The following is a 26,137-nucleotide window of genomic DNA, read 5'->3' as shown; positions in this document are numbered from 1 at the left end:
CAAGCGCTTGGTAGACCCGAGTGGATATTACACAAATCCAGGTCCAGAAAGTAAAATCCTTGCCACAGTTTGGCTTTAGCAATTGATACTAGCTAGCTAGCTAGCTCCCTAGCAGGTAAACAAGCACCATGGGAGCTGGTTATAGAGCTAGCTTTATTATTAATCTAGGTCTAGAAAGTTAAAAACCCTGCCACAGTTTGGCTTTAGCCATCAATGCTAGATAGATAGCTCCCTAGCAGGTAAACGAGCACCAAGGGAGCTAGCCAGCTGGCACCTGGGGCTAAAGACAAACTGTGACAGGTTTTTTACTTTCTGGACCTGGATTATAAATAAAGCTAGCTACATAGCTAGCTCACATGGTGCTCGTTTACCTGCTAGGGAGCTAGCTAGCTAACAATAATGGCTAAAGCCACACTGTGGCAGGGTTTTTACTTTCTGGACCTGGATTTGCCACCTCTGACCTTTAGTTCTTTGCCGCCTGACACCATTAACATTTAAAATACCCCTCTCCCATAATTTCATGTTGAACAAATGAGTGTGCCCGCCACTCAAGCACTCACGAGCCACATTATGAGCGTAAACGTTCAGGCCTGCGGACGGAATATCGGAAACCACGACGGGGTGGACTTTCATCCGGATTGAAAATCATTTCTCGCCGTCCTCCCCACCTGTTGCTGCGGCCGGATGTGTCGCAGTGGTTGCTGGTGGTCGGGCACTGTCCGCTCATTTGCTCCAGGAGGCGGGCCAGGCGGGAACAGCCGCTCTGCCCATGTTGGTAGCAGCACAAGGACTCCACGCAGCTGAGGGCCTGGGGGGCTGATAAAGACTGGAAGAAGGCAGGGAAGAGAATGAAAGAATAGGGTAGAGAAAAGATGTGAAGAGAAGAATATATTAGCAACACAAACAAAGCCTCTATCATTCTCAAACGATACGTTACATGCCGTCTCGGGGAATGGACAACATTCAAAGCATGCTCCCAAATGGGACGGAAATGCTGACAAATGACACATTTACAATCAAGACATGACAAGAAAACCTTTGGCCATGTTTTGTAATCACATGAAAAAAAGGAGCCCATTAAACATCTGATCGATTCGGAGACATAAAGTGAAACGAACGACCTACATCAAGTAAAGAGAATCAATGTCTTCCATTCTTCTGCGATTTATAGCCTTGGACCCGGCATCCATCCCACTGCAGTGAGTCCATGCATGGCATTTTAATGTGACGGTTCACAACGAGATGAGTTGTGGCACAGTCGCCTCGAGAAGATCAGTGCAGGTCAACTTGTCATAGCTGCGATCCGTCACTCACGTCCAACATCACCAAAAAAAAAAAAAAAAAAAAAACTACGAGCCAAGCTTGGCCAGCAGCTCGTTTCGCACAGCCCTACCCAAAAACGTGCAAATATTTTACCACTCTACACTGAAACGACTCCTTGCAGAGTAAAACCAACAACGCGATTTAAACTATAGCAGAACTAACACCGTTTGTTTGACTTCAGATTAAAAATATAGAGCAGAGAAACACGAACAGAACATAAACGACAACGGCAGACTATGAGCAAGACAACTCGTTAAATACTTGATATTTTGAAGACTATTAAGCAACACGAAGTCCGAGATGTCTGCATAGCAAGCAGAACTTGTCGGACGAACATGTGCAAAATCTATTCGCATGTATAACGGAGCGTATGGCGTTCCACAGGGCTCAATTCTGGGGCCTCTGATGTTTCTATTGTATCTGCCCGCCCCTGTATTCCATCTTAAGAAAACAACGCTGGTTGTTCTAAAAATGCTCGATAAATATAGAGTTAAGTTGAGTGGTGGGAGTCAGCGTCTTATCTGCATGATTTGCAGAACCTAGTTGAGGAGAGCCAGATTCAATGAAAAGGCTACTCTTCATGTTCATATTGTTCACCAGTCAACCCTAATATCCACTTCTTGAATTTGAAAAAAAATAAAACGATTTTTTTTTTGTGTGTGAAGGCGCATAGGACACTTGTTGGGTTTCAGTACCTCCAACACGGTTAAGAAGCACTGCTTTACGGTGTACTATAAATATACTGTAATCATCTTAGAATTTACAGTGATCGATTCTGTTCGCTCTAACTGGGTGAGTCATTTAATTTATCTGTGAAACAGCAATCAGTCCTCAAGTGGAGATGTGGTGTGTTTGTAAATCACTTCCATTACTTTGATAAACAATACATGATCAGTCTTGTACAAACAAGCACTTTGAAGCGATGGCGCGCTTGCATAATAGTAGTCATTTTTGTAAGACTAATTTCAGGTGCCAAATGCAATTGCATGATACGTTGTAAGTTGTAATGTTAAGGTGTCAGTCACGTGGGGACAAAGCACTTATGTCCTTGCATCATCAGCTTGATCATTTACAGTTATGTAAAAATAAATACATACAAATACTGTAACGGCAGACAAGATTCAACATGGGATAGGATACAGGCAGCATAAAATAAAATAAAATATGGTTCAAGGACAACATAAGTAACAAGATGACTAAAGATTTCAGCATGCCAAGTGCATTCTCCCTAACTTAATTTAAAAAAATATTGGGCAGGAGACCAGGTCTGGGAAACTTGGGGCTAATTAGACGAGCACTGTCAAATGGTGGGGCGGAGATGACAACATGAAGCAATTCATATTGAAGGTGAGGGTGTCATCCCGACAAACAAAACCAAAATAAAAGTTGGGACTGACAAGCATGGGAGGAGGAGGACTGACGACGCAGGCAAGTGTAAGAGGGTGCACAGGGTTGGCTGGTCCAATGGACGACATTTTGCTCCGGGGCAATGACAGTACAGTACAATGGGAGAGTAGAATGTTACTACCTAAGGTATCAAGGGTCTGGGCTGGGGGCAGCAGGGGGAGGATAAGCAGCTAGCAGGTGCCAATTGTCCTCCCCTGGGCGCCGACGGGCCTTAACAGAGTCATATTCTGGGCCGACTGAACCCTCACCCTTTTCCATCTGAAGGACACAAGATGCTTACAGTGAGCTCTGCTGGCTGGAGAGAACAGCTTATAGCTCGGACACCTCAAACTGGTTGAAGATCACAAACTCCAAAAGCAAAAAAGTACGCACATGCCAATATATCAGGTAACATACAAGTCACGTCATTTTTGTTGCTGTGTAGCAAAATTGCTGATGTTGCAACACGTGCTCATAGCAACAAAGATTTTTGATCTCGTATGACGTCTTAAACTGCATTGAAGGCCTACCTGTATTTTATTGGTTCGTTTTAAATGTATCGTATGATTTTTAACTCATTCACTGCCATTGACGGCTATAGACGTGAAAAATTCATTTGAACTATTTCTATTAGTTTCACATTTTTTTCCACTTTTGTTAACAAGAGTATGAAAAACCTTGATTTTTTATATATGTATATATATTTAAAAAAAAAAAAACATTTATTAAATTTTTTAAATTTATTTGTTTTTTAAAAAAAAGGAGAACAATGATGTTGTCAAATCGAATGAACAATACTGAGCTCTCCTGGGAAAAAGAAAAGATTATTAAATATTAGGGGTGTCAGGTGATAATTTTTTTTAATCGTAATTAATCGCATGACTTCACTAATTAACTCACGATTAATCACAAATTTTATATCTGTTCTAAATGTACAAAAAAAAACACTTTTTCTAGGTTTTCATACTCTCGTTAACAAAAGTGGCAAAAAACGTTAAACTAATAGAAATAGTTCAAATGAATTTATGACGTCTATAGCCGTCAATGGCAGTGAATGAGTTAAAACTAAGAGGGAAGGTCACAAACAAATTCAAAAAGAGCCAAAGCCCCAAGAAATGTTGAATTGTGAATGCGGTCGGTCACTGATGCTGGAGTTGATTTTCTGACAAAACTGCTGCTTAACACATTATTAGACAAAAATTAATAACCATGTGTTTGTTAACTGTAGGCATAAAAAGATGTATCAAGAAAAGGGATTTGCCTGTGTAACACATGCAAAGCAATTAAACTGCTGCTGAGACTATAAAGTGACAGAAGAAGCAAACAATAAAAAACCCAAGAGAACCTTTTGGTAATTAGTCAACTGTGATCTAATTATAAAGATATAGATAGTAGAATTAATTTAAAAACAACAACAACAACAACAAAATCAATCACATTAAAAATGCATAACTAGTCTAAATGTTAAGACACGACTAATGAGGTGTAATTATTTTTTTGTTTAGCTCACTGGTGAAAGCAGATCGTTCATTTTAAGTGTGTCTTAGTTCTTACGTTATTATTATTACCTCTTCTCATCTGTCATGAGTATTTTTTATGCTTAATTGTAATATTACAGTTGTATATTATATATATATTAATATTACAGAAATGATTTTCAATAGTGAAATATTACCACATTACCTCTTGTTAATAAAGCTTTTATGATCAAATGTCAGAGTCTTGAAGGAATGATTATTAATAATAATGTTCTGAAATACAACCCAATGAATTTATGGTCAGAATAGACTGTCGTTGATCTGAATTTAATTAAGAGGTTACAAATTGCCCTGCCTCATTGAGTGTACTGATATCTGCAACTCTAAGTCATTCATATTTCAAAAGTCTTATCATGCTTGTAAGGCAGCAACACCATGCTAGTGTGCATGGCAGGAAGTTCCAGAGCGGTCCAAGAGTCCGTCATGCAGCCATGATGGCGTCTTGCTTTTATTTTAAGTAAACTTAAAACCATGCAAGTGGACCACTTGGACACATGGAAGGAGGTGGTTTTAACATTTTGAGGGTGCTGGACTGACATGCGTTCTAGGCGTCATTTGGATGGTTTTGGACTGAGAATACAAAGACGAATCGATGGCTCGTGTGTGTGACACGCCGACGTCTTACAGATGGCCAGCGGGGAGATCTGACCATTCAATTAATGGTTATTAGGATTGGTAGCGTTCCAGAATGCGCCGCGGGTTATGAGCGACTGCCAAAACCTTATCGTAATTACGTGATTCAACGATCATTTATCCACTCAAATTGCTCAGCACTTTGTTCATGCAGTGGCAAGGGGGGAATGATGACATCATGCGTAACAGTCACAAATGGACGGCATCTCAGAATGAATGTTGCAGTCAGCTAGCTTCTCGCTAAAAAGCAAGGCATGCACAGAATTGAGATGACTGATGTCGCCGTTTTGATCTCATCGAGCGAGAGCCCTCTTTATCGTTCAAGTCCCATGAGAATGCCGATTGAATTTTCCAATGCATGCAGTAACAAAAAAATCAATAAGGGGTCGCTGTTCCAACAGTACAGCATGCTGCTAAAATCGGAATCAAGTTCAGACCTGGGAAACAACATTTGAGTTTCGATCTAATTTTCATTATGAATGCTTATTGCTTAAGCCTGTGGTATCCAAACTACAGCCCGGGGGCCATTTGCGGCCCACCATCCATTTTCTAGCGACCCTCAGCATATACAAAAAATACCGCCTACTTTTCTAGATATGCAAATAAATCATTCAAATCTAAAACAGAAATATTTCTCTTTGTAATTTAATTAAGTCAGATATTTCAGGTTTAGAAGCAAAAATGTTTTCCATGTTGCGCTGACTGTGTCAAGGTCTAATTTGTGAACATATAAAATTAACTCATTCACTCGCAGCCATTTTCACTGAAGCAACTTCGCTCCCGGCTGTTTTACTGGATTTTGCAAGGCCCACAGAATATTGTGTTTTATTGCTGTAAAAACGTGGAACCTACCATAAGAAAGTTTAGACTGAATCTCTTTTTTCATCAGGAAAAAAAAACATATATTTCTATCCGTTTCTGTTTTGCAGCAATTAGCATTAGAATATAGCTAAATTTCATCATTATTCACAAATCAGCTCGTTTGCAACATGGTCCTGGTTGATCTCTTTTGCTCTGCTGCCACTTGCTAGCCGTTTTTGTAATAGCTACCATTGCTTCAACCGGTCTGTGCAGTTGAGCTGCATCAAAGCTTTCTGTATCCTCTAGCATAGAAAAACACATACAAACGTATAAATACGTCTTTGGGATACGTAAAATATTTTAAAATATTTATACGTTTTGGGGAGCAAATGAGTTAATAAAGTCGGAAAACTTCAAAATAGCCCTGGCAGTTTGGACACCCCTGATTTAAGCAATCATTGATGAAACAATAAGTTAGAATTTGTATTTGGACACCTTCAGGCAGTCTCACTTTCTATTATCCATCCAGCTGGAGCCATCAAAATAGCCCAGATTTTTAAAAGATTTTGTATCAGGAGGTTGTTGGGATTACCGAGACGGTTGATATTTGATGTAAATAATCCTAATATAAATAAATAATAAACTGGAACACAGTGTATTTCAAACTCATGGCTGACTCTGTCTCATGTCCACTACCTAATTTTGCCCAGCTGATTCTTGGCTCGGGACAGAGGCTGAAGAGCGATGAAGTCATCACCTATTGCCACACAGTTGGAATACATCTACACCGGGAAAGGAGTGAAAGCATACAGAGAGGTTAGACAGTGAGAAACCGCACACACACACAAACACACAAGGACAACATTAGACAAATGTTAGAGCGGACGGACAAGATTGGAGAAGACATTTTTTTTCCTCAGACAAAAAGGTATGAAATCTGTTTCCTGCAGAAAAAGGACCATGCACACTTTGACAACTGTGTGTTTGTGTTTCATATCAAAATGAGATCATGCGCTTTCAACGTGCCACCTAACGCTCTGCATATGCTATAAGAAAATGTGTTTACTGAGAGTCTAAATGCAGAATATGTAAATAGGTAATTTGAGAATTTTCCTTAAGTTTTCTGTCACAGATTTTTCATCTTGCGGCTCTAGCCATATTTTAAGACACGCAATGTCTGCATTATTAAATTCCTGATTAAATAGTGAGTCCATATAGAGGAATATGTAATTACAGCAGTGCACGGGCTCCAGGAGGAGTCTATGCCTGAAGGCAGAAGCAAAAAGGTACTGGTACAATCACAATTAATGCAAATGGAAAGTAAAAGGTAGCAGGATGGACTATTTGGAAATCTAAAGAGAAACTATATAAGGATAGCGTTATTTAGTCAATCAAGCCTTTACAGGTCTCACTATCATTGCAGATGGCATTATTAAAACCAGCCAGCAGAATGTTGGGAGTCCTCAGTGGGAGGGCTCTCCAGCACCCACTCAAAAAAAAAAAAATTTCATATGACATTAATATTGTCCCCAACTCCTTCGCTACCCATTCTACCTGACTTTTCTGTGTGCTGGTGGGCTTGAGGTGTCGATAGAACACTTTCTTCACCACATCAGGAAAGAGGCACGTTATGACGATGATAATGATCGCGAACCAGGCAGAGCCACTGGACAGCAGTTGCACAAATACAAAATACATGTCCTGCGTGTGGAGGAATGGCCTGCAAGAGAAAAAAAAAAACAATGTTATGCTTAAAGCGATAGAAGGATGTTCATTCATGAAACAAAACCAAATGGTTCTTTCCAGGTCTTTCCTTACCAGATGATTCCTCCATAGAAGAGAGAGAAGATGAAATAGAAGGCTATCGAGCCCCACGTCACAAAATGGTTCATCCATGTCCAGAAGTGAGTCTCTAATGCAAGCTGTTATTTAAGTAAGACAGGGCAATAACAGAGAGTAAAACATTTATATCGACAGGTTACAAAACATTTATGACAATTTGCATGCACAAAAACAAAACATTTTATATTGTTTACCTTTAAAGTGACAGTGATGACCATCACTGTGAAGACCAATGTTCCAAATGTCCAATTGCCAAACATCTGTAGGTGACATATAATTACATAGAATTAATGTTATCAACAAAATAAGTCATTTTCATCAGCTGTTTGAATCCAGTTTGAAATATTTCCTGTTAACTCATTCACTCCCAGCCATTTTCACTGAAGCAACCCCCTTCGCTCAAGGCTGTTTTACTGGATTCTGACTGATTTTGCAAGGCCCGCAGAATATTGTGTTCTATTGCTATAAAAACATGGAACCTACCAAAAGAAAGATTAGACTGAGTCTCTTCTTTCACAAGAAAAAAACATTTCTATCAGTTATCGTTTTGCAGCAATTAGCATTAGCATCACAAACCTGATTATAACAGTGGGGGGAAAGAGCTTTTTACAACATGGCCCTGGTTGATCTATTATATTCTGTTGCCACCTGCTGGCCATTGTTGTAATAACTACCATTGCTTCAAGCATTCGCTTCAGTTTAGAGGCTGCATCAAAGCCTTCTGTATGCTCAAGCATGTAAAAAAAACGTATAAATACGTCTTTGGGAGCATGGTGATATTTCAAATTAATTTCAAAATGAGTTAACAATAATGAATAAATAATAGTTATATAAATGCCCATCTTAAACCTTCAACTCGCCATAAGTAGTAAAACCATGCATTTATTTCTCTTGCCAAAGGTATATCCAAAGAAAGAGAAGCTAAAGATTGAATTTATGCAGTTCATACACACACACACACACACACACAAAAAAAAACTTCAGATATTAAAACAACAGACTAGAGTGACCAACTTGGCAAAGGAGAACCATTCATTTTAAAGTGAAGTTATGGAATCAAAAGTGACAATTGGTTAAAATCATTACTGGTGTTTGGAAACAAAAATATAACCTGCAATTTTATTTATTTTTTTGCTGTTGAAATACTGCCACTGGAAAAACTGGTTGAGCGCCACCCGCCCCAAAGAGAGCTTTCAAATGTAGAGCTGATGCTTACCAGCTGCCTGTTAGCTCGCAAGATCTGAGAACATGCACAGCATGAAGGCAGGGGTCAATGAAAGATGGCAAAGAGAAGATACAGAAAGCGAGAAAAGTCACCAAAAGTTAGGATGACACAATTGCAAACAGGTGCAAGGTGAAATGAAGAAAAGCAGAGTGCCATACGCGTTAATAGTGAAACTGCCCATTAGGGAAATAAAACATATGCAAACAGAGAGTTAAGGAGTCGTTACTGTAAAAAGCCATGCAGATGTCAACAACATTGACATTATGACTCTACAGTTTTGCAGTTGCTCTAATCTACCGTTAACAGGAGGAAAAGCTCATCACAAAGTTGGGCATGGTGGGAGTTTGGGTTCAATTTATGCGATTTGACAAAACACACACCTGTCCATTGCCCATAAGTGTGGTGTCTTCGCCCATCAGTATGTAGGATCCAAAGAAAAAGACAAACGCATGACAGAACCCCAAGAAAGTCCAATAGAGGAACGTCCGGAACGATAACAGAGAGTTCCTGCTGATGTCTCTGAAAAAGAAAAAAAATGGAAGCAAAACATTTTCAAATGTTCCATTATATGGAAAAACAATCTGTATTGGTACTTTAACTCATTCACTGCCATTGACGGCTATAGACGTCAAAAATCCATGTGAACTATTTCTATTAGTTAAAAAAAAAAAAAATCACTTCATTTCATTTTTTATGAAAACCTAGAATTTTTTTAATTGTACATTTATAAGAGATAAAAAATTAGCATGCAATTAATTATGATTAAATGCCCCTTATTTTTAATATATATATTTTTGAATTAGGCCCGTCATTACAATTTTTTATTGTAATTAATCGCATGACTTCACTAGTTAACTAACGATTAATCACAAATTTTATATCCGTTCTAAATTAACAATATTTTTTTTCTTGTAGGTTTTCATACTCTTGTTAGCAAAAGTGGGAAAAAAAAGTTAAACTAATAGAAATAGTTTAAATGAATTTTGGGTGTCTATAGCCGTCAATGGCAGTGAATGAGTTAATGGGACATGATTCAGCTGGTAAGAACATTCATCAAAAACAAGTTCAACAAAGACTATTTTATTTTCCCAAGGTAATTATTTCAGGTTCTTGGCAGATTCCTGAATGGCAATGCAGTTGAACCCCCCAAATGTCATAAAATATGAAATTTGCCAAACTGTATTTTTTTTTTTAAGTAAAAATATGTCCCAAAGTTTGTCTCAAGAAATCACATCACAAATACATGTTAATGCCACTGCATATCATTTTTTATACATCCTTCACACAGTAAATAATCTGCGGTTTGAGCGGAACCGTCCTGGAGGTTTTATAGAGTTAAGTTACCTGTACAGGACGGGTTTGCTTTGCAGGACGTGGGGATGAACAAGCTGTTCAAACAGACTATACACCAGGATGGGCAGTGAAGTAAAGCAGATGTTGTACAGCGTCAGGTAAACACTGTCATACAGCGTCTAGAAAAAAGTCGGAACATCAATTGTGAAACATGGAAATGAAAAACAAAACGCACAGTCAACAATAACAAGAATGGCAAAAAAAATAAAAAATAAATAAAAAAAGCTTACTTGTTGTGAAAACAGGCAGAAGAACTGGTATAAAAACTGGGGTGTGATAAAACACACATTCTGCAAAAGAGAAAGAACATTGCATTCAATTTATTGAAAATGTAATACAAATTTCCATTTCATCGCTGACCTGTGAAAAACATTTAAGTCCATTTTATTTAAAAAACATTTTTTTTTACATTTCTAGGATGTCTGCATTCAACTTGGTCACATTATTGTAAAAATGTAAAAAAAATAAATAAAAATAAAAAAAGAGAGACAATTATGGACATAAGTGTTTTTCACAGGACAGCGACAATTCACCCAAAAAAAACACATTTTTTGTATTAAATTTAAAAAAAATCTATTAGTATTTCTTATGACAATGGCGATGATCAACAGCTTATGAGGATTGGTTCTTAACTCAACAACCATTTGACAAGCTCTTTTCCTAAACCAAGACAAAAAGCTAATTTAAAAATATTATCTTTTAACATGTTCAGAGTGAACCAACCGATTTAACAGATAATTTATAGTGTGTATAATTTGCAGTCAAAACGGATTCATAGCCTTTTTTGAAGACACTTCTCCAATTTGTTTGGCAAGACTCACCTTATAGAAAAAGTATTGTACAAGTGTGGCTATTCGAATGTAGTAGAAGTGACCGTGGACCAACAGTAGTTTGGCCAGAAATCGAAATCTGGCAATTGCATAGTCACTGTTTCTCACGGCCTGCCGACCTTCCTTTCCCATAATTCCTGCAGCAACACAAAAAAACAGCCATCAGGGCAAGGATTCCCAGACTGGGAGAGTGCACGATTAAAAAGGCGCGACGGCGTTTACCGATGCCAACATGGGCTTCTTGAATCATACTGACATCATTGGCTCCATCTCCAACAGCTAAGGTGATTGGTTTCTCTGGAGAGCTTTTTAAAAGACGCACCACCTGGACAAAATGTCAATTGATTCCAAACATGTACTGTATATAACTAGACAAAAGTGCAATTTCTGCAGAAATTGCGTGAGAATGCTGAAAAGATGAATGCATGTGCTTAAATAATTACATTGAAATTAGAATCCATTTCCTGATATGATAGTCAGTTGGTATACATGTATATCACTTAGCATAATGGCCATGGATATATTTGCAATGTACAGTCGGAGGTGGGATTCGAACCTGCGACCTCCTGGTTTACCAACTGCTGTCAGACAGCTGGTAATGATGATAAGTTGAAAATATATGGAAGTGGGCGTGGAAAGTGGGACTTTCAGTTCAATGTCAGTCTCATTGAAAATGAATGAGGAAAAGTTGATATTTCATGTTAAATTGTGTGAAAACTGTAAGTAATGTGCAATCAGATGAAATTTGAACGGTGCAAATCAGATGCATTAGGCTTATTGCAAGGCAAAAAAGTGGGGAGAATAAAATGCTATAATAAGTAAGAATGCCAATGAGGCATATTTTCAGCATTCCCACAATTATATAATACAAAAAAATGGCCTATTAAAAAGCTAAACCTAAAATCTTAATGTTGCTACCTTTGCCTTCTGCAGCGGAGCCATGCGGCAGCAAAGCACAGCGGAACAGTTTTTACAAACTTCCATAAACAGCTTTTCATGCTCCCTCAATGCTAAAGATAAACTGGCTCCATCCACCACCAATCCATGCTGGATAACATTGTCCTCTTTTATCCTAGGAACAAACAAATGTTGGCAAAATTACAAACAAGCAGTTTTAGTTCAAGCCATGATCATCATTCTCATTAATACAAGAATGAAAAGGAAATGTAATTCCACAAGACCTTCTAGCCAGCCTGCGCAGCTGCTCGGCACACTCATGATCGGAGCGTTGCTGCAGGAGCTCCAGGATGTTCATCGTTCTGTGGAAGTGGCCGCAGGACAAGCTGACGCTGACGGCCGTCTCGTGCTTGTCGCCTGTCAGCACCCACACTTTGATTCCTGCCAGCCGCAGAGCCTCGATGGTCTCCTGAACTTTGTCTTGGAGTCTGAAAGATAAATATCATAGATGAATGACTTTTGGTTTTTAAATTTTTATTATTTTTAGGGCCCGGCCGATTGTTGGCTTTCAAACATCTGCCAAGACAATCTGCCAATTGGGCCAAATTATATTTTCCTTCCTTTCTTTAAAACTTTATCGAAGAAAACTGAAGTTTCCGATGCCGCAAAAGTACCCTGAATGCACCATATTGCTTACATAGCATTAGCAACTAGTAAGTGTGCTATTCTGATTATTTTGTTGACCCCCCCCACCCAAGCGTCCCTTAAGCTGTTTAATGACATCCCAGTTGGCGTTAACTGTAAAACTAAACACACGACGCTCAGAATTACATCCACTGTATGATTAAATACAAAACATCGCTAGCCTAGCGCTAATGCTAAAAGCGAAGGGATGATCCCATTCAAATGCTAACAGGAAGTTAGCATCGACTTTGGGAGTGTTTTTCCTTCAAATTATGAATATCCACACACAAATTTTGTGGGAACACATACCCACAGGTGAGATAACACTACGCAGAGGCACAATTTTTTTCCCAATGAGTGAAAAACGACTTAATAGAATTCAATCGCAACTTTCTTCTATACTTATTGTAAGTGTGTATGCTTCCCCCCCCCCCCCCACTTCCCTTAAAAAACACAACAATGGCATATGACACGTTTATGATAAAGAAACATGAATTGACTTGTGATTGGGTTTACGGACATGGTGTTAACACTTTTAATAGTACTTCAGAGAAGTGAAAACAAGACTTCTAAATGACTAAAATGCAATAAAACCATCAAGTCGTAACCAACCCACTATCAGATGTAACAATATGTGCAAGTTCTGAGAAATCCTTACTTGTCTTCCACCCCTGTGGCTCCAAGCACTTGCAGATTTTTTTCAATATAGCTGAAGGCCTCTTGAAGTCTCTCTTCCCTCTGTTGCAGCGCGGTGCGGGCACTGCTCAAATGCCGGTCCACCTCAATATAATCCTCAGGACTAAAGTGCCGACATGCTACCACCAGGGTCCGTAACCCTCTCTGGAAAAGAAAGAAAACCAGACGAGAGCAATGAGCAGAAATTTGACAATTTATGAAAATACATTTTAATTCCCCTTTAAATTGGCTCTTCTTAAACACTTACTATACTTGGCTGCATTATATGACAATTATACAATTTTTCGTCCCTAATTTGTTTTTTTGCTTAGCGTAGAGTAGCATAGCATCGTCTGTATATGTCGTATATAGATCAGACTGAGTGCACATGTAAAAAGAAACATGTTAAACACTTTGAAAAAGAAGTGAATAAGCACAACACATTACTCACCAAGGCAAACTCGTCTACGTGAATTCTTGTCTTTTCGATCTCACCACTAGTGGCAAAAGGTAGAATGGACGACTCTGCTCCTTTGGTAAACAGCACTTTGCCACCTTGAAATTCAATCAATGCATCAAATTAACATTTGAGGTGAAATGGATATATTACAAAAAAAAAAAAAATGTTGCACATGTTCGAATATAAAAGGCATTCTTCATTTCATCAGCTGTTAATAATTAGCTAAATAACACTAGAGTAAGTGCAATTTCTGCAGAAAAGCTGAAGGCTATTAGCTGAAAGTTTAGATTTGAATGCATGTGCTTATGAAGTAAATTGAATGATAAATTACGTGAAAATGACACATTTGTAATTGTAGTTAAATGGCAAATGAATAAAAAGAAAACGTGATCTGCAATCTGTCTAAGCATTGCCACTAGGGGTGTGCCCAAAAAATCGATTATCATAAAATCGCAATTCTCATTTAGTACGATTCAGAATCGATTTGAAATGTCCCAAAATCGATTTCATTTAAATTATTTTATACTGTCTTGCCTTTGTCTGTGTGTGTCTTTATTTGGAGTGCTGTTCATGTTGTACCCAATTTGGCCACTTAGGGGCAGTGTGGTTCCACGCTGTCTAATACACTGTTAAGTTGTAGCCACATTAGAGAGTAGAAGGAAAAAGTCACGATCAAGTTATTCCAATAAAAGTTGTTTTTTTGCAGTGCGGAGCCGTTCTTTTGAGTGATAAAAGCGCCGCGAGTAGCGCGCTAATTAGCATCAGCGAGTCAAACTGGAGTAGGTCCTTACGATTCCTTGCACATCTATAGATTGAATCAAAAATCATTGTCAGTCAAACCATTTTGAATCAAAAATCATTCTTAATCAAAAATCGATTCTGAATCGAATCGCAGACCCAAAAATTGGAATCGAATCGTGAGACATTCAAAGATTCCCACAATTAATACACAGTTTCTCAACAACAATAAAAATAAAGTGATGATACCTGAAGGGGTCTCGAGTATGACGCTCATCCTTCTGCGGTTTGCATCAAACTCTAACACATGGAGCAGTTTATATCTGAAAATGTAAGAACATTTCATTAAAAGTACAACAAACATCCCGAGTAAACAATTCCACAAAACTTTGTGACGACAGGATGCAAACAGTTGCGAACGACGTACATCTCTGGTTTGCCGAATGTTTTGATTTCCATCGTATCACCTCGGATACTAGTAAAGGTCACGCCAATCCTAAGGATAAAACATAAAAAAAACAATCTGTTAGAAATTAAGCAGTACAATCCAGCCAGGCTGGCCTCTCGCCAAGCAACACTGCGATGGGTCAATAATTCTTCTTAACATCTAATTACATACATTATTTAAATTTTAATTAAGCAATAAGACTTGTTTTTCCATTATAGAGGGATTGCTGTATCACATCACAAGCATTTTATTGCACAATTCAAACATGGCCCATTGATGATTTTCTAACCTTTCTGTATTACTTCAAGTCTAGCACGCACAAAATATCTCACATTTTCCCGTTCAAATCTCATGTGAAGCTGCTGCTGTAAGGTGAAACTCAAGTTAAATACCAAACAGTAGCTGTTTTTCTGTATTGTTTTTTTCCCATAAACATTCAAGTTATTTTTATTTTTTATTTAACTTATTTAACCAGAAGAAGGACGCTTGCGCTTATAACTTTAAACTTGACCTCTTTGCCGCTTCTACTAAAGCTTTCTCATCTGGCGAAGCGGCATAATATTCCATTCCATTGGACGAAAATCCGTTCACGTGGGAGAAAGGGTCGCCCGCCCCGGAGAGGCAGTCTGGTTGGTCATAGCTGATCTGGACTGTGTGACACAATGACACCGCTTTGAGAAATAACAATTCCTCTCCATCCTGAATGGGAAAGGAGAAAAAAAAAAAGACAATGTGCACGTTTGGTTTTAAAATTCAATAAATGTATGCTTTGTATAGAGTTGGCGTTACCAAATGAGGTGACGAGCCATCTGGTGAATCATCCGTTCGGCCCTCTGGCACAAGTTTGCCGTTAACTTCGCGATATTTGATCCCGTTGATGGAACACTCCCGGAATTGCATTTCATTTTCTGTTAATGTGCCCGTCTTATCGGTAAACACGTATTCCACCTGTCAAACACATCATTGCAGGTTCTCATGTGTCTCAACACTCAAGATTCCACATTTGACAAGTTAACTGGCAAAATCAACAACAATACAAAATTTAAGATACTTCTTCACATTTTGCTGTCTTTTTTCTTTCAGTGCTTTACTGTTTTCACTTCATGGTACCAACACTGAGAAGTGAGCACCTCCATCTCCTACCTGCCCGAGTTCTTCGTTGAGGTCCGAGGTGTTGACCTGAGCTTTCTGGTCACTCTCCTCGTGGTAAAGGTCTAAATCCCAGCCTATGAAAAAGGAGCCAAGGAACTTCTGCATCTCCACAGTAACGTAGAGCGAGATGGGAATGATGAAATTGTAGAGAACCAGGAATGCTAAGAAGTCGGAGATGAATTTCAAGATCTGCAGGAGGGAAGCGGGGACGGTGACGAGAAAAAGGCAGTAAGCGGTTAAGAGCATAACAATCGGAATGTATAGCAGTAAGCATGTAAGAATATTCAATAATAATGATACAAATCTGACTTATAAAGCAACAACAACAACAAAAAAGCTAGCCTTGGCTGAGCTCTTATACTCTTCTGCCACCTGGTGGCCGTTTTTTGTAATAGCTACCATTGCTTTAAGCCACCTTTTCATGTCAGAAGCTGTATCAAAGCCTTCTGTATGCGCTAGCATTAAAAAAACATAAAAAAAAAAAAGTATAAATACATTTTGGGGAGTGAAGGACAAAGTATTCAAAATCATTTATACGTTTTTGGTTTTGAATGAGCTAAACCCAAGCATACCGTATGCTAAATAGTCAGAGCTAATCACAGTCAATCAAAAATGCTTTGTTTATTTGTATTTGTAGCAACTAGCTAGTATATTTCGGAGTGCTGTATATCCGTAGCATCTAATATTTGCAGCAAATCACCGGACTTACTGGCAAAAAGATTAAGATTGCTTACCGGGCTGCTGTTTTTCTCTTGGTCCGTCTTTTGGTTGTAGAAAGGCTCGTCCCATTTGTCCTCAGCCTGCCAGGCATACTTCAGAATGGTACTGAGGACAGCCTCGAACAGCAGGATGCCCAGGTAGATGATTAGGAAGGTGTTCATAGATCTGGTAAGGGAAAATGTTTTTTTTTAAACAATACGTACCCGACTACCCTCATTTCTCTAAAATAGCATGATTTTTTATTATTTTTTTTTTTTACAGCTAGTTCTATATCTGGAACATCCTGATGTACTATACATCGGTTTTGTGTGATCACGTGGTCACTTCAGGAAGTGGTGAAAGCCAAAAGTGTTAACAAGATGTGAAAAATTATCTTCAAAAACAAAACAACAACAACAACAAAATGTCTGAACAAAAACTATTATGTGCATTATTACATTTTTGAGTGTAGATAGCAGCAAATTGGGACAGTTGTAATACAGTGTACGAGGAAAAAGCTTTTGAAGGGCAATTTTGGAGAATGCATGTTATTCTCGAGAAATGGCGGTATTTGCAACTTGAAACTGAAAATGCTCACTTCTCGACTGCAGAACGTTTCTGAGACTTGCATTTATAGTTGAGGGCCATTTTGGACTCCATCCCCGTGTAAACTGCAACACCTTCAGTAAAACACACAAATATGGTTGAATGCGTTACATGAGGAGAATGTGAGATTGCTCATTTATGCATTTAGGTAATGAGTGCCGCGAACAAAAGCATTTTGCAACGTCTCAAATTATTTTTGGCATTTTCCACACTTATGTTAAGATCATCAAACAAATGCAGATATAATTTTATATATAATATTTTTATTTTTATTTTTTTAATGGGGGTGAAAAAAAAAAGCGTACTCAGCAAAGTTTTTGAAACCAAGTGCAAACTCTGCATTTCTGAGCTTCAGGTTCAACTACATGTCGATTACAGATTATTCATACAGCAAGCAATACTTTTTTCATTAGTTGATTAGGACTTAGAAATTAGGAAATAGAAAATAGGAAATAGAAAACAGGGAAAAACATTGACCATTGTTTTGCAAAGCAAAAGCGGATGTTTGCACGTTGTCTTATTTTAATTAAACACAAAGAGAATCATTCTGCTTTCATAAAAGACTACAGAAATGAGATATTTACTTTCAGATGCTGAAATCAGATGATTTGGACAGTTTTAAGATAAACAAGGGCTAAAAACGATCGCTTAATTATCAATATAGTTGTTTAATTTTTGACACCTCCATAATGAATGCACGCCAGCACCAAAAAAGACAAAATTTACATTGGCTCATTTCAAAACAGAATTAAGTCGGATTCTTAAGTCACTTATTCCGTTATAGTTTTAAATCGCCGCTTTTCCTGTAACTCAAGGCACTAAACAAAGTCCTTTTTTTAATATCTAAGTGTGACTCACCGAATATCTCTTTGGTATTTTTCAACCTGGCCCCTCGTAGCAACAAGTTTTCCGGACCTAGTGGTCTGACATACAGTATAAACAATGTTATTATTATTAGTTTTTTTTAAATAAAACATTATTATCAGTCACATTAAAATGCCATATTTATATCTATACACACACACAAACTTCCACAAGGAAATAAATGAGATTTCACCTGACAATGTCCTCCCCATGTTGAGTCACTGTTATTCGACCAACAAACCTGCAAAGGATCAGCAGGCCTTTGAACAGGGTTTGACTTGGATTTCATACAAAAGCGTTTTGTGGTTTGAAATTACCTGTAAAGGTCAGCTTCGGGTTGCTGACACTCCACTACGGCCTGCAGGCTCTCCAGTTGGGACACCGACTGACAAACAGCTGTTTCTGCCACCGAGTAGTGCGTCTACAAAAACGGACACACAAAACCCGTTTCATGTTGAAAATATTTTTGAAAGACAAAGTTAAGGCAATGTGAACGAATTTCATCTTTGTATCATCTTTCTACGTCCCACAAATTAGGATCCACCTTCGTAATGTTTATGTCCAAATAGGCCCGCATTGGACCAGGCAGCAAAATATAGGACAGCAACAGAAACGAATGGCTGCCTGCCTGTTAATGATTTTCTCGCACTTCGATCCAGCCCAGCGTCTTGGCGCACTTAGAAACACACGCACACACACACACCTTGAGATTGGTCTCCCCGTCCAGGCTGGCAGTGGTAATGTGACAAGTGCCCTCAGAACGGTCCGATGATAGCAACGCCAGATCAGCTGGAAATGTCTCATCTTTGGCTACGCGTACAATATCCCCCACCTAAACAGGCCAGAAAACACACAAGACACATATGGACCCGCATCCATTAATAGCGTACACAAGTTAGTTAATTTCAAATAAATATGACACGTTTGTATTCATATACAGTGCCATCCATAGTTATTGGCAACCCTGGATAAGATGTGTTAAAATCTATGTTTTTTTGATTTGTTTTGTTTGCAGAATCAAACTCTCATACAGAAAATTGTAAACATGGCTAACCAGATACAAAATCAAGCTCCTCCCACAGACGTCCTCAGACCTCAGCCCCCAGCCCCATTGAATACCCGTTAACTCATTTGCGCCCAAAAACGTTTAAATATGTTCTATTTTAAATGTTACCATGCTCCCAAAGACTTATTTATATGTTTTTTTAAAGGATTTTTTTGTTTTATGCTAGAGCACACAGGAGGCTTTGATGCAGCCTCTGACCTGAAGAGATCACTTAAAGCAATGGTAGTTATTACAGAAAACGGCCAGCAGGTGGCAGCAGAGTATAAGAGATTAGCCAGGGTCATGTTGCAACAAGATCTTTTCCCCAGTGTTTTCAACAGGTTTGTAAATAATGATGAAACTTAGCTATACTCTAATGCTAATTGCTGCAAAATGGTAACAGATACAAATATATATTTTTTTCCTGATAAAAGAAGAGAATGTAATCTTTTTTTTGGTAGGTTCAATGTTTTTATAGCAATAGAGCACAATATTCTGTGGGCCTTGCAATATCAGTCAAAATCCAGTAAAACAGCCGAGAGCAAAGGGGGTTGCTTCAGTGAAAATGGCTGGGAGAGAATGAGTTAAGGGTGTTAAAGAGAGTGCAGGGGAGAGGACACAGGTCGCTGAATGATTTAGAGAAATTGCGCAACGAGGAATGGTCGAAGAGCCCTCTTTCTGTGCTCTTCCATCTTGTGAAACATTATAGGAGATGATTCGTTTGTTGACAAAATGGGGTCGTACAAAGTATCTACATCAGGGGTGCTAATAATTGTGCAACAGATGATTTGATGTTTTTCCCTCTCATTGAATAGAATATTATTGGCAGAGAAAAAAAAAACGGTATTATTAGAAGCTAAAGAACACATCTTGTTGAGGTGACCATTTCCCTCGTACCCTGATGTTCTTGGATCTCGTCTGGACCAGGCTTCCGCTACGCACAACAAACACGGGGGCCCCGTTCACCTCATTGTCCGCCTTGTGCCTTAGCCAGTCCTCGTAGCCCTGTCAAGACACCAAATGGGATTGCGCAACATTAGACTTGACTCATCGGCGCGAACCTCCATCAACATTCACCGCTTGACCCTGGAAGGTGCAATGCCGACCATCAAACCATTTTGCAACAGAATAATCCAATCTAGGTTATGTACTACAGGAACTAGTACAACAAGGGAAGTCACCAGGTAGAAGTCCTCACCTGTTTTATGGCAGTTACTGTGATGACAAAAAAAAGAGGCAGACCACTTGTGACTGGGGAAGTCGGTGTGTCAATCATTAACTGGAAAGATATAGAGTAAACATAATCAAATCATTCATTATAATTGCATTACTGGTATATTTACGGTATTTTTATTATATTATATATAATTATATATATATATATATATATATATATATATATATATTATTTTCCCCGCCCAGGAAAAAAAGTATATCGTATCGTATCGTATCGTATCGTATCGTATCGTATCGTATCGTATCGTATCGTATCTGGGTTTGACGTATCTCTGGTAAAACTACAATAACTGCCTTGTTTTTGTATTTGTCATTGCAAATTAGTTGTAGAAAGCGGAATATTGACCGTTTGCTCTACTGTTGCGCCGGATGATGTGCCTTCGTCAGGCAGTTTAAGATGGTAGGCTACTTTCAGTATTAAAAAAGTAAAAATACTTTAATGGGCTACAAGAAATGATCAGTGCATATTTGCAAATTTTTCTTTTCCCCCCCACAATTCTTTAAAAAAAATTATCAGCGTTTTTTGAACTTTTTTTTTTTTTTTGATTTTCCCCATCCACCCGCCGTCTTTATGAATTTAAGCCATATTCAAAGTATTGCTGTAAATTTGTCTTGTATTAAAAAGCCGCCATGATACCGTACTTGGTGTGACAAGGGCAGAGTGGTTCAACAGCTCGAATCTAGTTATCCATCTCAGCTCATTTAAAAAAATGGTCAGATTTGCCTTTTCACAACGTGGAGATGCAAAGGGGTCTTTTTATCCCGTGAGGCAAATATGACTTAAGCGTCACTGACAAGTCGAGTGGGTGAAAATGTAGCCTTTTACAAAGAGTCAAGTCAATTGCTTGGGCTTCACTACACAGGCTCAAATAACAAGAGGAGCGATTTGAACATTTGTGAGCCAAATTTTTGCTTGGCCGGGGCGGACTGATGATGCTTCAGGATGGTTGCAGATCTCCATATTTGACTAATGTGAGGGCGCAGCATTTCAGTACATTAACAGACGTCCTACTGGTACCCGTAAGTTGCTGATTCACTCATGCTCCTCTGTCCTTAACGTGACACACATTTTTATCTAGACAGAGGAGCAAAGATCGATGTCACAGAGGAGATAAAAGTGTGTGTTTACCTGTACAAGGAAGATGATGAGGAAGTAAAAGTTGGCTATCCTTCTGAACTGCTCGAACAGATTCTTGGGGACAAAATTCCAAATAGTATACTGCAAAAGAAGACGACAATATTTAGGGCAGGGGTCACCAACCTATTTGAAGCCGAGAGCTACTTGGCTACTGATTAGTGTGAAGGGCGACCAGTTTGATTCAGGATTATTATTATAGCTGGAAAAGAAAATCGGCTAAATCGACCACAAAATTTGGTTGACAAGAATTTCTAATTACCCTATTTTCCAGACTATAAGATGCTATTTTTTCCACGCACTCTGACCCCTGTGGTCAATATGACGGTGCGGCTAATGTATTGATTTTTTAAAATATGTGTGGTATGCGGATGTCGCTGTGTGAACGCCCGCTCCTGACTATCTAATTTCACAACGTATGATATGTACCCGCGGCACAGCCAATATGTATGGGGGGAAAATAAATAAATAAATAATCCACACCAGGTGGGCGTGGCTTATAACCCGATGCACTTTATAGTCAGGTACATACGGTAATTACATTTATTTTTCTGAAGACAATTAGGAAACAGATCAATACTAATATGAAACACTTTATTTCTATAAATGTCTTCCATTGTTTACATTTTCAAATGATCACTTATTCACGGAAGCGCATTCAGTTGAATCCCCCCCCCCCAAAAAAAAAATTTTTGTTAGTAATTTTTTGGGTGCTTTGTATTTTTTTTAATTACTTTCTATTTTTCAAATAATTATTTTTTTGTTTATGTAATTTTTATCCTGCTTTGCTGAATATATATTTTCAGTGTTGTTGTTTTTTCATAATTTTCCCTGTTTTTGGAATACTTTCCCCCCCGTTTTTCAGATGTATTTATTTATTTGTAACTTTGTACCTAATGCATTGTTATTGTATATGATGTGGACATTTGCTAAACTTATGTTCAAATAAATGACGAGCCACCTAATAATATTAGATAGCAATAAGATGGGAACCGCCCTTATCCAAATACGGACCAAACTTGGCACATCGCATTATAATCGAGCAATTCTTACGTCTACATATCAACAAGGCCAAATTAGGACAACAACGAGAGAACACATCAAACTGTTGCAATTTAAGTACTGTACCTTTGATGATATGATTCTGTTGTCGGCAAAACGTTGAGGTATGTAGTGACCATGCTGGGGGAAACGGTTTGCTACATAAACCGTCCTGGTGTCGCTTTGATGGGGGGGGTCAAAGCCCTGGGAGGTGAACGTGATACGAGAGAGAATGTAGAACAGAAGAAATGCATAACATTTATTAATAACAGTAGCTGTCCGTCACACGTTTTCCTGAGTACTATTCAATTCCAATTCAGTTAAGAGTGGTTACTTTGTCTATTTTGCTGCAAGACCAGAAAAATAATTTGGAAACCACTAAATCGTTCCAAGTAATACGTTACACCACTGAAAAGTGAGCACAAAGTAATGTACAGTAATGCTCGTGAAGTTGTCACCCACCAGATTTGACAGAAACAGGAAACTGCAACTGAACCTTTATTTCAAACATCGTGTGCCAGGAAGTGAGAAGCGCAAACCGAACGCCAACCGCATCTGGTAAAATGATTGCTGACTCACTGTTGAACAGCCCGAGTACAAGAATCCCGCATAAAAACACATTAATATGCCGGTACATTCAAATGAGTGCTCAAGGGAGGCGGCATGGTGGTCAAGGAGAAAAGTTGCCATCACTTTATTACTCCATCTGCTGTGTCAGGTATTCGGGGAAGTTCACACCTTACAGTACAGTCGGCAACCAAGTTGCACAATCATTATTGTCACACCAAGTGTACAAGTGCAACACTACCGTCTCGTACCCTTTTGCAATTAACACAAGAGCCTTTCCCCAGTGTTCATCAAATGTCATCTTTGCCACACATTTGAGCTGCACGCACACGTTAAATACTGTACAATCTCGACGGTCCAAATGTTGCGCAGGTTTGGAGTTGCACTTGCAAATTCACTATCTGCTGTTTTTGATGGTATGACTGTTGTCAACACAGCAATACAAATATGACTCGTGGCTGAACAAACAACTCTCGAACACCATGTAGCACCAATCTGCAAATAGAGTTGCAAATGGTAAATGAAATAGGATCAAAATGAACGAACTCACAATTTGCCAAATGGGCCTCTGACATGAGTATTTAATATTTCATTTTTTTATGTTAACTGTTCCACAAATAACACAAATGAGTTAATTTAAATTCTAAATTCGATTTTTGAGGGTATGCTGTCATTGCTGTAAGCCTTTTGAGATGCAAACACCAAACAATTAAGAGTGTCTTGTCAAGTACACAACATTTAAAATTCAAGTCCGCTGTACAGTATTCTCAAAGTCTTTTGAGAGTCGAGACGTTACCCAATTAGCAGAAAAAGAAAAGCAGTACAGTAGGATTTGTCCATGGGGACTCATCCAAATTAACCACCACTATATTAATGGGACGGGACTCCGTGTCACCGGACACGACCAGATAAGTAATATTTGAATTTGCAATGAGGTCAATTAAGGCTTCAAACTTTTGAGACAGACAAGAGTCAATTAACTTAAAATTTGAATTCAAAGTAGCAGTATGGACATAAAATCTTGAAAAAGTGGGATCAAATATAACATGAGCACGAGGTGAAAAATGTACAGCTTTACTTGAAGTGTGATTAAATCTTTACATTCTATTGGACCAATGACAATGTAATGAATGTATGTTATTCATCAGTCTAGGCATGCAGTTCTCACATGACTTCTCACACGATTTTTGCTTCCAATTTGAACTACTTTCTCCTTCCATTTCCATTTAAAACATACTGCCCCTGCCATGTGACATGTCATGGTCATATGGAGTCATTTTTTGTGCTGACGTCACATGCTTGTCAAAGTAACAAAAACACTACTCTAAAAATGATCAATCATCTCTGCTTATTGCCAATTTTACAGCATCCTTAAATCATTGCTCCAACATTGTATAGTTAAGACAATATCCTATAAACAGAAATTCGTGTTTAACGTGTGCACAGATTCCAAAGCTCACGTGACATGTCTAACGTTTGCAACGTCACACAAATGCTATTAAAAACAACAACAACATAAATTTAGATCAGGTGAGAATACAAATGATGCTGATCGATCAAAGCCTTGTGACCTCAAATACGAAACGAGTCGTACCAGGCGAGAATTTTAAGGCTTCTAGACAAACTACACGCCAGTGATCATGCAACAAGAATGCGGAGGTTCGGGGACGATTTGGGTCGCCGCGTCACCACAACGAACTGTTAGTTTTCTAATTCGTCGTGACACGGCTAGTAATCCCACACAACAGCAATGCAAACACTCGTTTAGACGAGTTGAACCAAATCAACTTTAAATTGACTTTGCAAAAGTTTACCAAATGTCAAGAGTGCGTCTCAACTTGCGCCAGCTGGAAACCAACTCAATGCCAACTCAACTGAACACACCCGACTGTCTGCTTTACCGAATTGTTTTGTCATTTTCAACAACTGTCCGTTCGCCGGCCGGCCGGATTGCTGGATTAAAACAGGGGCTGACAAATATTTATGACACATCGACAAGAGCTATCCGGCAACGCTAGCTAGCAAACTGGCCAACTTAAGTTCGTCCACATTTTTGTGAGCTGCTGTCATCCGTCATGCAAGTGACGCGTCTCAAATGCACTTTGCGGTTAACACCATGAGAATGTCACTTCTGAAATCTTACCAGCTGCTGCCGTATCCATCGTAGCATCCTTGCAGAAATCCGTCCCAAGTAGCCACGACAGCCGCTAGCCAGCACTAGCAACTAGCCACTCCCGTCGAAAGCGTCCCAAAACATAAACGTTTCCCCCAAAAGGCAACTCTTTTCGGTCGCATCACGCGACACATTCACACGGCGTCGTTGTGCAAAAGAATACAGTCGGCTCTTCTCATTTTGAGCTGATATTTGGACAAACGCTCCACCGTAAAAGTGCCAGACGAGAGACCACACCAAGTCCCAGCAAGCTACGCTACATCTCATTGCTTTTCTCTTACGGACGCTGTGCGGCTGCTGTTTTCTCTCGTGCGCGGCTCTGCGCAGTCGATGCGCTCCGGGCAGCCTTGCAGCGCCCCCTGTTGAGTGATAGGAAAGCTCACTGACTGTACGTTCAGTACAGGAGGCCCACGCAGATTTTGGACATTTGGATGAATATAAATTGACGTGAATGCTTGCTGTTACTTGGCTACAGTCAGATCTGTAGTATTGTTATGTTCATGATTAGGGTAATTTTTTTTTTGGGCAGAGGTGGCAAAATGTAGCCACACAATTACAACAGTGGGGGGGAAAAAAGACTGACAAAAAAAGTACAGCTATTGATTCAATTGCATTCATTGACACAAGTAAAAGTAAATAAATAAATATATAGACAGCTTTCTGTAATCAAGTTTCAATTACAATTTCAATTATTACACTCCACAATTACATAATCAGTATAATCGTAAAATAAAAAAAGATTATTAATAATAATTTTGAGTTGTTTGAGTTGTTTCAATTTATATT

At 38.8% G+C, this 26,137-nt stretch overlaps 1 protein-coding gene across 2 annotated transcripts; it reads right to left on the bottom strand.

Annotated features, from left to right (window-relative positions):
• Positions 1–436: 436 nt before the first annotated feature.
• On the bottom strand, positions 437–25,628 carry atp11b (ATPase phospholipid transporting 11B). Of its 2 annotated transcripts, XM_077583702.1 has the most exons (30): positions 25,322–25,628; positions 22,699–22,815; positions 21,565–21,654; positions 20,398–20,478; positions 20,097–20,204; positions 18,858–18,986; positions 18,472–18,575; positions 18,348–18,395; positions 18,149–18,213; positions 17,283–17,364; positions 16,720–16,870; positions 15,977–16,174; positions 15,623–15,781; positions 15,345–15,532; positions 14,813–14,881; positions 14,635–14,708; positions 13,639–13,742; positions 13,171–13,352; positions 12,113–12,316; positions 11,850–12,003; positions 11,154–11,256; positions 10,923–11,068; positions 10,332–10,391; positions 10,093–10,220; positions 9,129–9,267; positions 8,740–8,763; positions 7,718–7,783; positions 7,500–7,603; positions 7,236–7,401; positions 437–826 (listed from the first exon to the last, which is right to left on the bottom strand). In XM_077583702.1, the coding sequence occupies exons 1-30, from the start codon at positions 25,346–25,348 to the stop codon at positions 569–571; spliced, it is 3,528 nt and encodes a 1,175-aa protein (XP_077439828.1). In that variant the 5' UTR covers positions 25,349–25,628; the 3' UTR covers positions 437–568. The 2 variants fall into 2 exon arrangements, with proteins under 2 accessions (XP_077439828.1, XP_077439829.1); XM_077583703.1 differs by lacking the exon at positions 8,740–8,763.
• Between the last annotated feature and the right edge of the window lie 509 nt (positions 25,629–26,137).

The sequence above is a fragment of the Vanacampus margaritifer genome, chromosome 13 (assembly GCF_051991255.1).
Source record: "Vanacampus margaritifer isolate UIUO_Vmar chromosome 13, RoL_Vmar_1.0, whole genome shotgun sequence".
NCBI classification, from domain to species: Eukaryota; Metazoa; Chordata; class Actinopteri; order Syngnathiformes; family Syngnathidae; genus Vanacampus; species Vanacampus margaritifer.
The sequence above is the reverse complement of the archived record's forward strand: the minus strand, read 5'-3'. Positions and strand labels throughout refer to the sequence as shown.

Excerpts from the sequence above, each read along its gene's own strand:
- atp11b (XM_077583702.1), bottom strand. The coding sequence starts at position 25,348 with ATGCTACGATGGATACGGCAGCAGCTG. Across the intron at positions 8,764-9,128 it reads CACTTATGGGCAATGGACAG|ATCTTGCGAGCTAACAGGCA; the intron begins GTGTGTGTTTTG and ends GCATGTTCTCAG. Across the intron at positions 7,604-7,717 it reads TCATCACTGTCACTTTAAAG|CTTGCATTAGAGACTCACTT; the intron begins GTAAACAATATA and ends CTTAAATAACAG.